Consider the following 15129-nt stretch of genomic DNA (forward strand, 5'->3'; position numbering starts at 1 on the left):
AGGCGATATTCTCACTCCCTGTAGGAGGTGCTGTTCCCCTCACTCCCTGTGGGAGCTGTTGTTCCCCTCACTCACTGTGGGAGATGCTATTCTCAATCCCTGTAGGAGGTACTGTTCCCCTCACTCCCTGTCATAGAAACATAGAAACATAGAAGATAGGAGCAGGAGTAGGCCATTCGGCCCCTCGAGCCTGTTCCGGCATTAAATGAGATCATGGTTGATCATCCAAATTCAGTACCCTGTCCCTGCTTTCTCCCCATATCCCTTGATCCCTTTAGCCTTAAGAAATATATCTAACTCCTTCTTGAATATATTTAATGAATTGGCCTCAACTGCCTTCTGTGGTAGAGAATTTCACAGGTTCACCACTCTCTGGGTGAAGAAATTTTTCCTCATCTCAGTCCTAAATGGCTTACCCCTTATCCTTAGACTGTGACCCCTGGTTCTGGACTCCCCCGCCATCAGGATCATCCTTCCCCTCACTCCCTGTGGGAGGCACTATTCACACTTCCTGTGGGAGGTGCTATTCTGACTCCCTGTAGGAGGTGCGGTTTCCCCTCACTCCCTGTGGGAGGCGCTATTCTCCATCCCTGTAGGAGGTGCTGTTTCCCCTCACTCCCTGTGGGAGGTGCTGCCCTGCATGCTCTGGCCTAAATCACTCACTCACTGCTTGGGGATGGAGCTGGGACAGGCCCAGAGTTTTGCAGCGATGGCCCTGCTGTCTGGGAGGGAGGGAGAGAAGTATAAAGTAATCGAAGTGTGACGTCACCAGAAAGCAGGTAAGTAATTGGTTGGTGAGTATTTCTCTCTTCTTTAAACTTTAACTCTGTGGTTTATTGTTTCTAAGCTCTCTGTGGTGTAGCGGGGACTGTTTGTAAACCAGGGTCCTTAAATATATCATTTAACTGCAGTGTAATTGGTGGGATTGATTTGATTTAATTTATTTTGAATTACTGAAAGGGTAAGTCATGACAGGAGAGCCCGGCCCTGTGGTATGCTCCTCCTGCACTATGTGGGAACTCAGGGACACTTCCTGTGTCCCTGACAACCATGTGTGCAGGAAGTGTATCCAGCTGCAGCTACTGGCAGACCGCAATGCGGCGCTGGAGCTCTGATTGGATACATACTGGACCATTCGCGATGCTGAGAACGTCGTGGATATCACGTTTAAGCAGTTGGTCACACTGCAGGCAAAGGTTGCATAGGCAGAAAGGGAATCGGTGACCAACAGGCAGTGTAGTAGGCGCAGGCAGGTAGTGCAGGGGTCCCCTGTGGCCATCCCCCTCTCAAACAGATATACCACTTTGGATACTGATGGGGGGGATGGCTTACCAGGAGAAGGCAGCAGCAGCCAACTTCCTGGCACCAGGGGTGGTTCTGCTGCACAGGACGGGAGGAAAATGAGGGGTAGAGCTATAGTGATAGGGGATTCTATTGTAAGGGGAATAGATAGGCGTTTCTGCGGCCACAAACAAGACTCCAGGATGGTGTGTTGCCTCCCTGGTGCAAGGGTCAAGGATGTCTCAGAGCGGCTGCAGAACATTTTGGAAGAGGAGGGTGAACAGCCAGTTGTCGTGGTGCATTTCGGTACCAACGATATAGGTGAAAACCGGGATGAGGTCCTAAAAGCTGAATATAGGGAGTTAGGAGGTAAATTAAAAAATAGGACCTCAAAGGTAGCAATCTCAGGATTGCTACCAGTGCCACGTACTAGTCAGAGTAGAAATAGAAGGATATTTCAGATGAATACGTGGCTAGAGGAATGGTGCAAGGGGGAGGGATTCAAATTCCTGGGACATTGGAACCGGTTCTGGGGGAGGTGGGACCAGTACAAAACGGACGGTTTGCATCTGGGCAGGGCCGGGACCGATGTCCTAGGGGGAGTGTTTGCTAGTGCTGTGGGGGAGGGTTTAAACTAAAATGGCAGGGGGTTGGGAACCTGAGCAGGGAGACAGAGGAAAGGGAAACAAGGATAAAAGCAAAAGACAGGAAGGAGAAAAACAAAAGTGGCAGACAGAGAAATCAAGGGTTTAAATCAAACATGGCCACAGTAAATAATAATTCTAAAAGATCTAAGAGCGTTAAAAAAACAAGCCTGAAGGCTTTGTGTCTTAATGCGAGGAGCATTCGTAATAAGGTGGATGAATTAGCTGCGCAAATGAATATGATATGATTGGGATTACGGAAACATGGCTCCTGGGTGGCCAAGGCTGGGCACTCAACATCCAGGGGTATTCCATATTCAGGAAAGATAGGCAAAAAGGAAAAGGAGGTGGGGTAGCATTGCTTGTTAAAGAGGGGATTAACACAATTGCAAGGAAGGATATTAGCTCTGATGATGTGGAATCTGTATGGGTAGAACTGAGAAATACCAAGGGGCAGAAAACGTTAGTGGGAGTGGTATATAGACCTCCAAACAGTAATGCGGAGGTCGGGGATGGCATTAAAAGGGAAATTAGAGAAGCGTGCAATAAGGGCACAGCAGTTATCATGGGTGACTATAATCTACATATAGATTGGGCTAACCAAATTAGTAACAATACTGTGGAGGAGGAATTCCTGGAGTGTATACGGGATGGTTTCCTGGACCAATATGTCGAGGAACCAACCAGAGATCAGGCCATCTTAGACTGGGTATTATGTAATGAGAAAGGATTAATTAGCAATCTTGTTGTGCGAGGCACCTTGGGTCGGAGCGATCATAATATGATAGAATTCTTCATTAAGATGGAGAGTGAAGTAGTTGACTCAGAGATTAGGGTCCTGAATTTAAATAAAGGAAACTATGATGGTATGAGGCAGGAGTTGGTTAGGATTGATTGGGGAATGTCACTCAAAGGGTTGACGGTGAATAGGCAATGGCAAACATTAAAAGATCGCATGGATGAACTACAGAATTTGCTCATCCCAGTTTGGCATAAAAATAAAACAAAAACAGTGACTCAACCGTGTCTAACAAGGGAAATTAGAGATAGCATAAGATCCAAGGAGAGGACATATAAATTGGCCAGAAAAAGCAGTAAACCTGAGGATTGGGAGATATGTGAAGAGAAAAAGATTGGTGAAGTCAAGCGTAGGTCCCTTGCAGTCAGAATCAGGGGAATTTATAATGGGAAACAAAGAAATGGCAGACCAATTGAATACATACTTTGGTTCTGTCTCCACAAAGGAGGACACAAATAACCTCCCAGAGATGTCGGGGAACATAGGGTCTAATGAAAGGGAGGAACTGATAGAAATCAGTATTTGTAGGGAAATGGTGTTAGAGAAATTGACGGGATTGAAGACCGATAAATCCCCAGGGCCTGATAATCTACATCCTAGGGTACTTAAGGAAGTGGCCCTAGAAATAGTGGATGCATTGCTGGTCATCTTCCAAAATTTGATAGACTCTGGACCAGTACCCATGGATTGGCGGGCAGCTAATGTTACCCCACTGTTCAAAAAAGATGGTAGAGAGAAAACGGGGAATTACAGACCGGTAAGCCTGACATCAGTAGTGGGGAAAATGCTAGAGTCCATTATAAAAGATGTAATAGCAGAGCACTTGGAAAACAGTGAACGGATCGGACAAAGTCAACATGGATTTACAAAAGGTAAATCGTGTTTGACTAATCTAGTGGAATTTTTTGAGGATGTAACTGGTAAAATAGATAAGGGAGAACCAGTGGTTGTGGTGTATTTGGACTTTCAAAAGGCTTTCGATAAGGTCCCGCATAAGAGATTAGCGTGTAAAGTTAAGGCACATGGGATTGGGGGCAAGGTATTGACTTGGATAGAGAACTGTTGGCAGACAGAAAGCAAAGAGTTGGAATAAATGGCCCTTTTTCCAAGTGGCAGGCAGTGACTAGTGGGGTACCGCAGGATTGGTCCTTGGACCCCAGCTATTCACAATATATATTAATGATCTGGACGAGGGAACTAGATGTAATATCTCCAAGTTTGCAGACGACACAAAGCTGGGTGGGCATGTGTGCTGTGAGGAGGATGCCGAGAAACTCCAGTATGATTTGGACAGGTTGGGTGATTGGGCAGAAGCATGGCAGATGCAATATAACATGGATAAATGCAAGGTTATCCACTTTGGTGTCAAAAACAAGAAGGCAGATTATTATCTGAATGGCAATAGATTGGGAGAAGGGGAAGTGCAATGAGACCTGGGCGTCCTTGTGCACCAGTCGTTGAAAGTAAGCATGCAGGTGCAGCAGGCGGTTAAGAAGGCAAATGGTATGTTGGCCTTCGTAGCGAGAGGGTTTGAGTACAGGAACAAGGATGTCTTGCTGCAGTTGTACAGGGCCTTGGTGAGACCACATCTTGAGTACTGTGTGCAGTTTTGGTCGCCTTATCTGAGGAAGGATGTTCTTGCCATGGAAGGAGTGCAGCGAAGATTCACCAGGCTGAAACCTGGGATGGCAGGAATGACGTATGAGGAGAGATTGGGTCAATTGGGCTTATACTCACTGGAGTTTAGAAGAATAAGAGGGGATCTCATTGAAACTTATAAAATTCTAACAGGACTAGAAAGACTAGATGCAGGAAGGCTGTTCCCGATGGTCGGGGAGTCCAGAACCAGGGGTCACAGTCTAAGGATAAGGGGTAAGCCATTTAGGACAGAGATGAGGAATTTCTTCACCCAGAGAGTGGTGAACCTGTGGAATTCTCTACCACAGAAGGCAGTAGAGGCCAATTCATTAAATATATTCAAGAAGGAGTTGGATATATTTCTTAAGGCTAAAGGGATCAAGGGGTATGGGGAGAAGGCAGGGACCAGGTACTGAGTTTGGATGATCAGCCATGATCTCATTGAATGGCGGAGCAGGCTCGAGGGGCCGAATGGCCTACTCCTGCTCCTATCTTCTATGTTTCTATGTTTCTATGGGCTGCAAATGAGCCCTGCTTTGACTGACACTGTTTGTAGCTGAGATATAACTCGTGCTTATTGCTACATTCTTTCCTAACAGGGTACTGCTGGCCAGGAAGTGCGTGCATATGAAGAGATGTCCAGTCTGGTCAACTACATTCAGCCCGTGAAGTTCGACTCCTTTGAAGTGGCCAAGAGTAAGATATTTGCCCGTGTCCCTGTACTCTCTGCAGCACTCAGTTCAGTTTACTCCTTCTGTCCTGGCAAACCTCAAATCTTTCGTAAGAACATAATTACATAAGGAATAGGAGCAGGAGTAGGCCATACAGCCCCTCGAGTCTGCTCCGCCATTCAATACGATCATGGCTGATCTTTGACCTCAACTCCACTTTCCCGCCCGATTCCCCATGAATCCAAAAATCTATCTATCTCAGCCTTGAATATACCCAACGACTCAGCATACACAGCCCTTTGGGGTAGAGAATTCCAAAGATTCACAACCCTCTGAGTGAAGAAATTTCTCCTCATCTCAGTCTTAAATGGCCGACCCCTTATCCTGAGACTATGCCCCCCTAGTTCTAGACTCTCCAGCCAGGGGAAACATCCTCTCAGCATCTACCCTGTCAATCCCCCTCAGAATCTTGTATGTTTCAATGAGATCACCTCTCATTCTTCTAAACTCCAGAGAGTGTAGGCCCATTCTACACAACCTCTCATCATAGGACAACCCTCTCATCCCAGGGATCAATCTAGTAAACCTTTGTTGCACCACCCCTAAGGCATGTATGTCCTTTCTCAGATAAGGAGACCAAAACTGTGCACAGTACTCCAAGCTGCCACTGACCCACCTATTCCATGAGCCTCAATTTTGTTAACCAGCCTTCTATGTGGCACTTTGTTAAACGCCTTCCTAAAATCCATGTAGACAACATCCATTGCATTCCCTTCATCAATCCTATCTGTTACTTCATCAAAAAGTTCCATTAGATTAGTCAAACACAATCTGTTTTTTACAAATCTATGTTGGCTCTCCTTAATTAGCTTAAACCTCTCCAAGTGCCCGTTAATTTTTTCCTTGATTATTGTTTCTAAAACTTTACCCACCACTGATTTTAAACTGACCAGCCTGTAGTTACTAGGTTTGTCCTTACACCCTTTCTTGAACAATGGTGTCACATTTGCCACTTTCCAATCCTCAGGCACCTCTCCCGCATCTAGGGAAGATTGGAAAATTATGGCAAGCCCTTCTGCTATCTCCTCCTCCAATTCCCTTAGCAACCTGGGATGCAAGCCATCTGGACCAGGCGACTTGTCCAATCTAAGCATACCCAGCATTTCTAGTATATCCTATCAAATTTGACCCCTTCCATTGCTTCTACCTTTTCCACTTCTACCGATATTTTGTCAGCATCCACCTCCTTAGTAAACACTGATACAAAGTACTCATTGAGTATTCTAGCCTTGCCCTGTGCCTCTAAGCATATATCACCTTCTTTGTCTCTAATAGGCCCCACCCTGCCTCTTACTACCCGTTTACTGTTTACATGCCGGTAGAAGATTTTTAGGTTCCCTTTTATATTAAACGCCATTCTACTCTCATATTCTCTCTTTGCCAATCTTATTTTCATCTTCACATCCCCTCTCCACTTATTGTATTTGGTCTGGTTCTCCCTTGAAGAATTCACCTGATATGCATCATACACCCACTTTTTTTGTTTCATCATCTTCTCTATCTCCCTCGTCATCCAAGGAGCCCTTGCTTTGGTTCCCTTACCCTTCCCTCTTGTTGGAATGTACCTAGCCTGTACTTGGAACATCTCCTCCTTAAAGATCATCCATTGTTCTGTTACAGTTTTTCCTGTCAGTCTACCCTGGCTAGATCCTTTTGCATCCCATTGAAGTTAGCCCTCTTCCAGTTTAGAAACATAGAAACATAGAAAAGTAGGAGCAGGAGTAGGTCATTCGGCCCTTCGAGCCTGTTCCGCCATTCAATATGATTATGGCTGATCCTCTATCTCAATACCATATTCCCACTCTCTCCCCATACCCCTTGACGCCTTTTGCGTCTAGAAATCTAATAGTTCAGAAGTTCTAAGTCATTAATATAAATTGTAAATAGCTGAGACCCAAGCACTGATCCTTGTAGTATTCCACTAGTTACAGCCTGCCAACCAGAAAATCCTAATATATTACCCCCAACCCCATGAGCCCTTATCTTGTGTAACAACCTTTTATGTGGAACCTTATCGAATACCTTTTGGAAATCCAAATATACTACATCCACTGGTTCCCCTTTATCTACCCTGCTAGTTACTTCCTCAAAAAACTCTAATAAATTTGTTAAACACGATTTCCCTTTCATAAAACCATGTAGACTCTGCCTAATCATATTATGATTTTCTAAGTACCCTGTTACCACTTTTTTAACAATGGATTCCAGCATTTTCCTGACGACTGATGTCAGACTAACTGGCCTGTAGTTTTCCATTTTCTTTCTCCCTCCTTTCTTGAATAGCGAGGTTACATTTGCTACCTTCCAATTTGCTGGAACCTTTCTAGAATCTAGAGAATTTTGGAAGATCACAACCAATACATCCACGATCTCTGCAGCCACCTCTTTTAGAATCCTAGGATGTAGGCCATCAGATCCAGGTGATTTGTCGGCTTTTAGTCCCATTAGTTTCTCAAGTACTTTTTCTCTACTGATATACAAATCCAATATGGAACTGGGACAGAAGAACCCAAACTGTGTGAGGTTATTATTATTATTATTTATTGCACTACCAGAACTGAGAGGTTATACCTATCAGGAAAAACTGAACAGGCAGGGGCTCTTTTCTCTAGAAAAGAGAAGGCTGAGGGGTGACCTGATAGAGGTTTTTAAGATAATGAAAGGGTTTGATAGGGTAGATGTAGAGAAAAACTTTCCACTTGTGGGTGAGTCCAAAACTAGGGGCCATAAATATAAGATAGTAATTAAGAAATCTAATAAGGAATTTAGGAGAAACTTCTTTATCCAGAGAGTGGCGAGAATGTGGAACTTGCTACCACAGGGAGTAGTTGAGTCGAATAGTAGAGATGCATTTAAGGGGAAGATAGATAAACACATGAAGGAGAAAGGAATAGAAGAATATGCTGATAGGGTGAGATGAAGCGGGGTGGGAAGAGGCTCCTGTGGAGAATAAACACCGGCATGGACCAGTTGGACTGAATTGCCTGTTTCTATGCTGTAAATTCTGTGTAATTCTATGTAATATTGCTCAGATCCAGATAAACCCCTGTCGGCAGCATTATCATGGCCCAGAAATTCAGGTCTCCATGGGCGAGTACGCACGGGGTACTCACCCGTAGGCCCAATGGAAGTGCCGGATTCGTGCATGCACTGTGCATGCGCGGGAAACAGGAACTTCCGTTCCCTTAAAGGAAGGGGTTCAGAGGTCGAACGCGTACGCCGGAGAGGCAGCGCGTGCGCATCGAACTTACGTTTTTTTTGCAGGGTTCTCCGGGAGGGTAAGTCTCCAGGAGTTACACTTTTAAAAAGCAGGCGCAAGGCCTGCTTTTAACAAGGTAAGTGGTAAATTAATTAAAATTAAAACATTTTTTCCACAGGTTTATTATTTTTAAATACTTTAAAGAAAGGTAAGTTTATTTTTAGCCCTGTTAGAAAATGTAATTCATTTTTTTTTTATTATTGTTTAAAATATTTATTTCATGTCATTTATAGTTATTTAAAAAATGTGATTTTTTAAAAGATTTATTTGAAGTTTTAGTGATGTTTTGGGGCTTATAGTATTTATAGGTTTGACAGCTCTTCCTGTCAAACTTATGAATGAAGCATTCCCTGCTACCATTGGCTCTCCATGGCCCACGTGATCCCAGGGGACGCATCGAACTAGTACGATAGCAAAATACTGCAGATGCTGGAAATCCGAAATAACAACAGAAAATGCTGGAAAAACTCAGCAAGCCAGGCAACATCCGTGGAGAGAAAATAGAGTCAACGTTTCAGGTCGAAACCCTTTGTCAAGACTGAAAAAGCACAGGAAATGAAACAGATTAAAAGGCCAGGCTGGGAGAGAACAAAAGAGAAGTGAAGAGACATTAAGAGGTATTCAAAACGAGACGAGATGGTGATAGGACTAGTGGAGACAAAAGACGGCTCTAGATTAGTTGTGAAATGCGCTGGCAGAATGGGAGACAGCTGCCATGTGGGAGAGAAAAAAAGGGGGGGAGGGCCAAAACAAAGGTGGGGATAAAAAATATAAGTAAAAATGTAATGGGGGCCGAGGTTATGATCTGAAATTATTGAACTCGATATTGAGTCCGGAAGGCTGTAAAGTGCCTAATCAGAAGATGAGGTATATTTTTTATCCTCACCTTTGTTTTGGCCCTCCCCCCCTTTTTTTCTCTCCCACATGGCAGCAGTCTCTCATTCTGCCAGCGCATTTCACACCTAATCTACAGCCGTCTTTTGTCTCTTCACTAGTCTTATCACCATCTCGTCTCGTTTTGAATACCTCTTAATGTCTCTTCACTTCTCTTTTTGTCTCTCCCAGCCTGGCCTTTTAATCTGTTTCATTTCCTGTGCTTTTTCAGTCTTGATAAAAGGTTTCGACCTGAAACGTTGACTCTATTTCTCTCTCCACGGATGTTGCCTGGCCTGCTGAGTTTTTCCACCATTTTCTGTTGATATGACGCATCGAACTAACTGCGCCCCTGGGATACGCAAGCACTGCGCGCCGGCAGTTGGAGGAGGCCCAGGATCGGAATCCCACGCGGGCCCACAGCTCAACGGCCGGTGCGCTAGGTAAGTGCAAGTCGGAGGCTTGCACCCGCAGGAAGCCTCCGACCCGAATTTCTGGGCAATATGCCACAGTAGAACCTGCAGTTTCGTGTTTACTTGGTCTTTCGATGCCCCTACGAAATGCATTCTCCGATCAACATTGACGTCCTGTTTTAGACCCTTTCCACTGACCTGTGCCGTGGATCGTGTGCACAGGCTGTAGCTGCCCTCCAGTATTTTACTCTGAGATAACAAGAAAGAACAAACTTACATTTCTGTAGCGCCTTTCACAACCTCAGGACGTCCCAAAAAGCATAAGGGTGAACACCCTATCCCATGCATTTAAAACAGAGTGACATTTTCTCCCATCTGTATTTAATACACACAGTGACATTATATCCCGATAAAACTACGGTAAAAAAAATACTTGCTAAATCTGATTTCTTCATTTTGCAGAAATAAATAAATCCTGCATCATCTCATCCTTCACGGAGACCAAAGCTCTGGATCTGCTCCTGAAATTCCCCATTGATTTTATTGAGTATCCTTCCAAAGGCTGTCTGTAAACGGGCTCATACTGAGACACCACACTGAACAGTGCTGTTAAGATACCTGGCCAGCTAATGCGGAGGGTTGGTGCACGGTACTGGGAGAGTAAAAGCTAATTAACACAGCACAGCAGGATACAGAGAATAGTCGATTCGCCAGAGCGAGTTAGAGGCTGGAATCTAATCGAGGGGTTTATATGCAGAATAACAGATACCCGGGAGTGAATTACAGTCTGGAATCTAATCGAGGTGTTCACGGGGGGTTTATATATAGAATAACAGATACCTGGAAGTGAGTTATAGCCTGAAATCTAATCGAGGTGTTCGTGGGGGGTTTATATATAGAATATCGGATACCCGGGAGTGAGTTACAGGCTGGAATCTAATCGAGGGGTTCGGGGTGGTTTATATATAGAATAACAGATACCCGGGAGTGAGTTACAGGCTGGAATCTAATCAAGGTGTTCGCGGGGGGTTTATATATAGAATAACAGATACCCGGGAGTGAGTTACAGGCTGGAATCTAATCAAGGTGTTCGCGGGGGGTTTATATATAGAATAACAGATACCCGGGAGTGAGTTACAAGCTGGAATCTAATCGAGGGGTTCGGGGGGTTTATATATAGAATAACAAATACCCGGGAGTGAGTTACAGGCTAGAATCTAATCGAGGGGTTCGGGGTGGTTTATATATAGAATAACAGATACCCGGGAGTGAGTTACAGGCTGGAATCTAATCGAGGGGTTCGGGGTGGTTTATATATAGAATAACAGATACCCGGGAGTGAGTTACAGGCTGGAATCTAATCGAGGGGTTCGGGGTGGTTTATATATAGAATAACAGATACCCGGGAGTGAGTTACAGGCTGGAATCTAATCGAGGGGTTCGGGGTGGTTTATATATAGAATAACAGATACCCGGGAGTGAGCTACAGGCTGGAATCTAATCGAGGGGTTCAGGGTGGTTTATATATAGAATAACAGATACCCGGGAGTGAGTTACAGGCTGGAATCTAATCGAGGGGTTTGGGGGGTTTATATATAGAATAACAGATACCCGAGAGTGAGTTACAGGCTGGAATCTAATCGGGGGGTTCGGGGGGGTTTATATATAGAATAACAGATACCCGGGAGTGAGTTACAGGCTGGAATCTTATCGAGGGGTTCGGGGGGGTTTATATATAGAATAACAGATACCCAGGAGTGAGTTACAGGCTGGAATCTAATCGAGGGGTTCGGGGGGGTTTATATATAGAATAACAGATACCCAGGAGTGAGTTACAGGCTGGAATCTAATCGAGGGGCTCGGGGAGTTTATATATAGAATAACAGATACCCGGGAGTGAGTTACAGGCTGGAATCTTATCGAGGGGTTCGGGGGGGTTTATATATAGAATAACAGATACCCAGGAGTGAGTTACAGGCTGGAATCTAATCGAGGGGTTTGGGGGGTTTATATATAGAATAACAGATACCCAGAAGTGAGTTACAGGCTGGAATCTAATCGAGGGGTTCGGGGTGGTTTATATATAGAATAACAGATACCCGGGAGTGAGTTACAGGCTGGAATCTAATCGAGGGGTTCGGGGGGGTTTATATTTAGAATAACAGATACCCGGGAGTGAGTTACAGGCTGGAATCTAATCGAGAGGTTCGGGGGGTTTATATATAGAATAACAGATACCCGGGAGTGAGTTACAGGCTGGAATCTAATCGAGGGGTTCGGGGTGGTTTATATATAGAATAACAGATACCCGGGAGTGAGTTACAGGCTGGAATCTAATCAAGGTGTTCGCGGGGGGTTTATATATAGAATAACAGATACCCGGGAGTGAGTTACAGGCTGGAATCTAATCGAGGGGTTCGGGGGGTTTATATATAGAATAACAGATACCCGGGAGTGAGTTACAGGCTGGAATCTAATCAAGGTGTTCGCGGGGGGTTTATATATAGAATAACAGATACCCGGGAGTGAGTTACAGGCTGGAATCTAATCGAGGGGTTCGGGGTGGTTTATATATAGAATAACAGATACCCGGGAGTGAGTTACAGGCTGGAATCTAATCGAGGGGTTCGGGTTGGTTTATATATAGAATAACAGATACCCGGGAGTGAGTTACAGGCTGGAATCTAATCGAGGGGTTCGGGGTGGTTTATATATAGAATAACAGATACCCGGGAGTGAGTTACAGGCTGGAATCTAATCGAGGGGTTCGGGTTGGTTTATATATAGAATAACAGATACCCGGGAGTGAGTTACAGGCTGGAATCTAATCGAGGGGTTCGGGGTGGTTTATATATAGAATAACAGATACCCGGGAGTGAGTTACAGGCTGGAATCTAATCGAGGGGTTCGGGGGGTTTATATATAGAATAACAGATACCCGGGAGTGAGTTACAGGCTGGAATCTAATCAGGGGGTTCGGTGGGGTTTATATATAGAATGACAGATACCCGGGAGTGAGTTACAGGCTGGAATCTAATCAAGGGGGTTCGGGGGGGTTTATATATAGAATGACAGATACCCGGGAGTGAGTTACAGGCTGGAATCTAATCGAGGGGCTCGGGGGGTTTATATATAGAATAACAGATACCCAGAAGTGAGTTACAGGCTGGAATCTAATCGAGGGGTTCGGGGGGGTTTATATATAGAATAACAGATACCCGGGAGTGAGTTCTGTAACAACTGGATTCCTTTGTGGCATGGTGCTGCAGGTATTCTTTTACTGAAGATTTAATCGCTGGTTGTTCCCTGATCGGACACTGCCTCTCCCTTCTTCTCAGCATGTCATTCCGCTCTCTTTAAACTGTGCTGCCTGTCACATCTCTTATTCAGTCTGTGTGATGTCTCCTGCCCTCACCTCATTCCTGCTCAAAAACCTTTGGGCTAGAAATTCGGGGGCTTTACGCTACCCGTAACTGGCAAAAAGTAGCGTAAGGAGGGCGGCCGCCGTCCTCCAGCCAGCTGATGGTGGGTCCCACCGCATCCGCCATGTTCCAAGGCCCGGCAGCGCTTCCGGTAAGATCAATGGCCCTGCAGATTTAAATGATGGAGAGGTGATGTTACGCCAACTTAATGTCACCTCAGCGAACTTGGACCTCCGCGCTGTGTTCATCACTGAGGTCTAAGTGAGGGGAGGGTGGGAAAGCAAGAGGTGCACGCCAGAAGGAGGATAACATATGAGGATACCAGCATCTTGAATCCTTTCTGCCCTGCCGCTGGCCACGGGCTCAGCCACGCCCCTGCCAAGAATGGCCAGTACCGTCTCCTCCAAAGCGGTGAGGTGAGGCTAGGAATGGGAGGGTGAACCCCCTGCACAGATCGCTGTTAGGCGAGTGATTGGTGGGTGGGGGTGGGGTGCCGGGGGTGGGTGTCGTGCATTGAGCAGTGTGTGAGGCTAGTGGTGCAGTTGGTAGGAGCCGGCGTTTGAAGATACATTCACTGACCTTGACCAGTGGTCTGAAGTCATGAAGCTTCTTTGGGCACAGGAGCCAGGTGGTGGGGGCGACACTGCTGGCAGTGACGGCCTCGGTGAGCTGGTTGTTATGTATTGTGTGTTCTCCTCCCACCTGTGGTGGCGCTGTCACAGCAGATAAATGGTTGGGTGTTCTCTTGGTTAAGTTTAGCTCTCTTTGTTCGGAACTCTCCAGAACTTCCCTTTCCCTTCGAATAAAGCGCTTCATGTTTGAATCTCTGAGTTCTGAGTTCTAATTGTGACTAGGTAAAAAGGTGCCAACACAACAAAGTGGCGACGAGGAGCGGATGAATCTGCGTACGTTACGGGTGCAGTGAGTAAACAGAAATTTAAATTTGAAACGTGAGATGGCTACTATATTAGGAAACATCGGTGATTTCGATGAAAATGTGGAGCAATGGAGCGCTTATACGGAACGTTTTGACTATTTTGTCTTGGCGAATGCGGTGTCAAATGAAAAGGTCGTGCCTACCTTTTTGAGTGTAATCGGGCCGAAGACATTCAATTTACTTCGCAGCCTTGTGCAGCCAGATAAGCCAGGAACTAAAACATATAAGCAACTAGTGGAAATTCTTGGAGCACATTTTTCACCAAAACCTCTGGTTATTGCTGAGAGATTTAGATTTCACAAACGGAATCAAGAGGAGGGGGAAGCAGTGACGATGTTTATTGCTGCTTTAAAAAGGTTGTCAGCACACTGCCAGTTCAAGGAGGTGCTGAATGACACCATTAGAGACAGACTTGTGTGTGGTCTGCAAAATGCAGCCACACAGAAGCGCCTTCTTACTGAGGACAACCTTACTCTTGAAAAGGCCATTGAAGTTAATGTCTCCATGGAGATGGCGGAAAAGGAGGCTCACCAGTTGAGTTCAACGGGGAGAGATCACAAGGTGTCGTCTGAGCCTAATGGTGCGCGGAACAGCACATGTTACCGTTGTGGGAAAACGGGCCATCACGCTAATGACTGCTGGTGTACGGAGCTGGAATGCCGAAATTGTGGCAAAAAGGGTCACATTGAACGCGCCTGTAGAGGTAAAAAAAAGCACAGACAGAGCTGGGAAGCATGGAAGCAAAATGTCTGTATTTGGACAAGAGAGGAAAAAGTGTGTTCATTCAGTGCAGTATGATGGAACAAGCAAAACAGAGGGGAGCGACACCTCTGAGGAGGAAGAGGTGCACATACTGACGGTTGCAGGTGGTTCAAATGGCTACTGGGTGTTACCACTGGTGGAGGGACAATCAGTGCGGATGGAGGTGGACACAGGCGCGGCTGTGTCCCTTGTTTCAGACACTGTCTACAACAAAATGCTAAAGCATCTTACCCTTCAGCCAACAAACATTGTGCTAAAGACGTTTACCAGCGAACCTGTGGCCATGAGAGGCACCATTGAGGTGACAGTTAAATTGAATGGACAGACTGCAAAACTGCCACTATATGTGGTAAAGGGAAATTACCCATTG

The 15129-nt window shown here is 45.4% G+C and overlaps 1 protein-coding gene across 1 annotated transcript in view; it reads left to right on the top strand.

The window, feature by feature from the left end:
- LOC147109716 (1-phosphatidylinositol 4,5-bisphosphate phosphodiesterase beta-2-like) overlaps positions 1-15129 on the top strand; it is a 195988-nt gene that overhangs the window by 53389 nt on the left and 127470 nt on the right. The window contains exons 7-8 of the mRNA XM_086003833.1: positions 4962-5058; positions 10101-10185. Of these exons, the coding sequence (XP_085859959.1) occupies positions 4962-5058; positions 10101-10185 (182 nt within the window). The remainder of the gene's footprint in view (positions 1-4961; positions 5059-10100; positions 10186-15129) is intronic.

This window comes from Somniosus microcephalus, chromosome 12 (genome assembly GCF_052327205.1).
Source record: "Somniosus microcephalus isolate GS21.2 chromosome 12, FLI_Smic_1.0, whole genome shotgun sequence".
In the NCBI taxonomy this organism is placed as follows: Eukaryota; Metazoa; Chordata; class Chondrichthyes; order Squaliformes; family Somniosidae; genus Somniosus; species Somniosus microcephalus.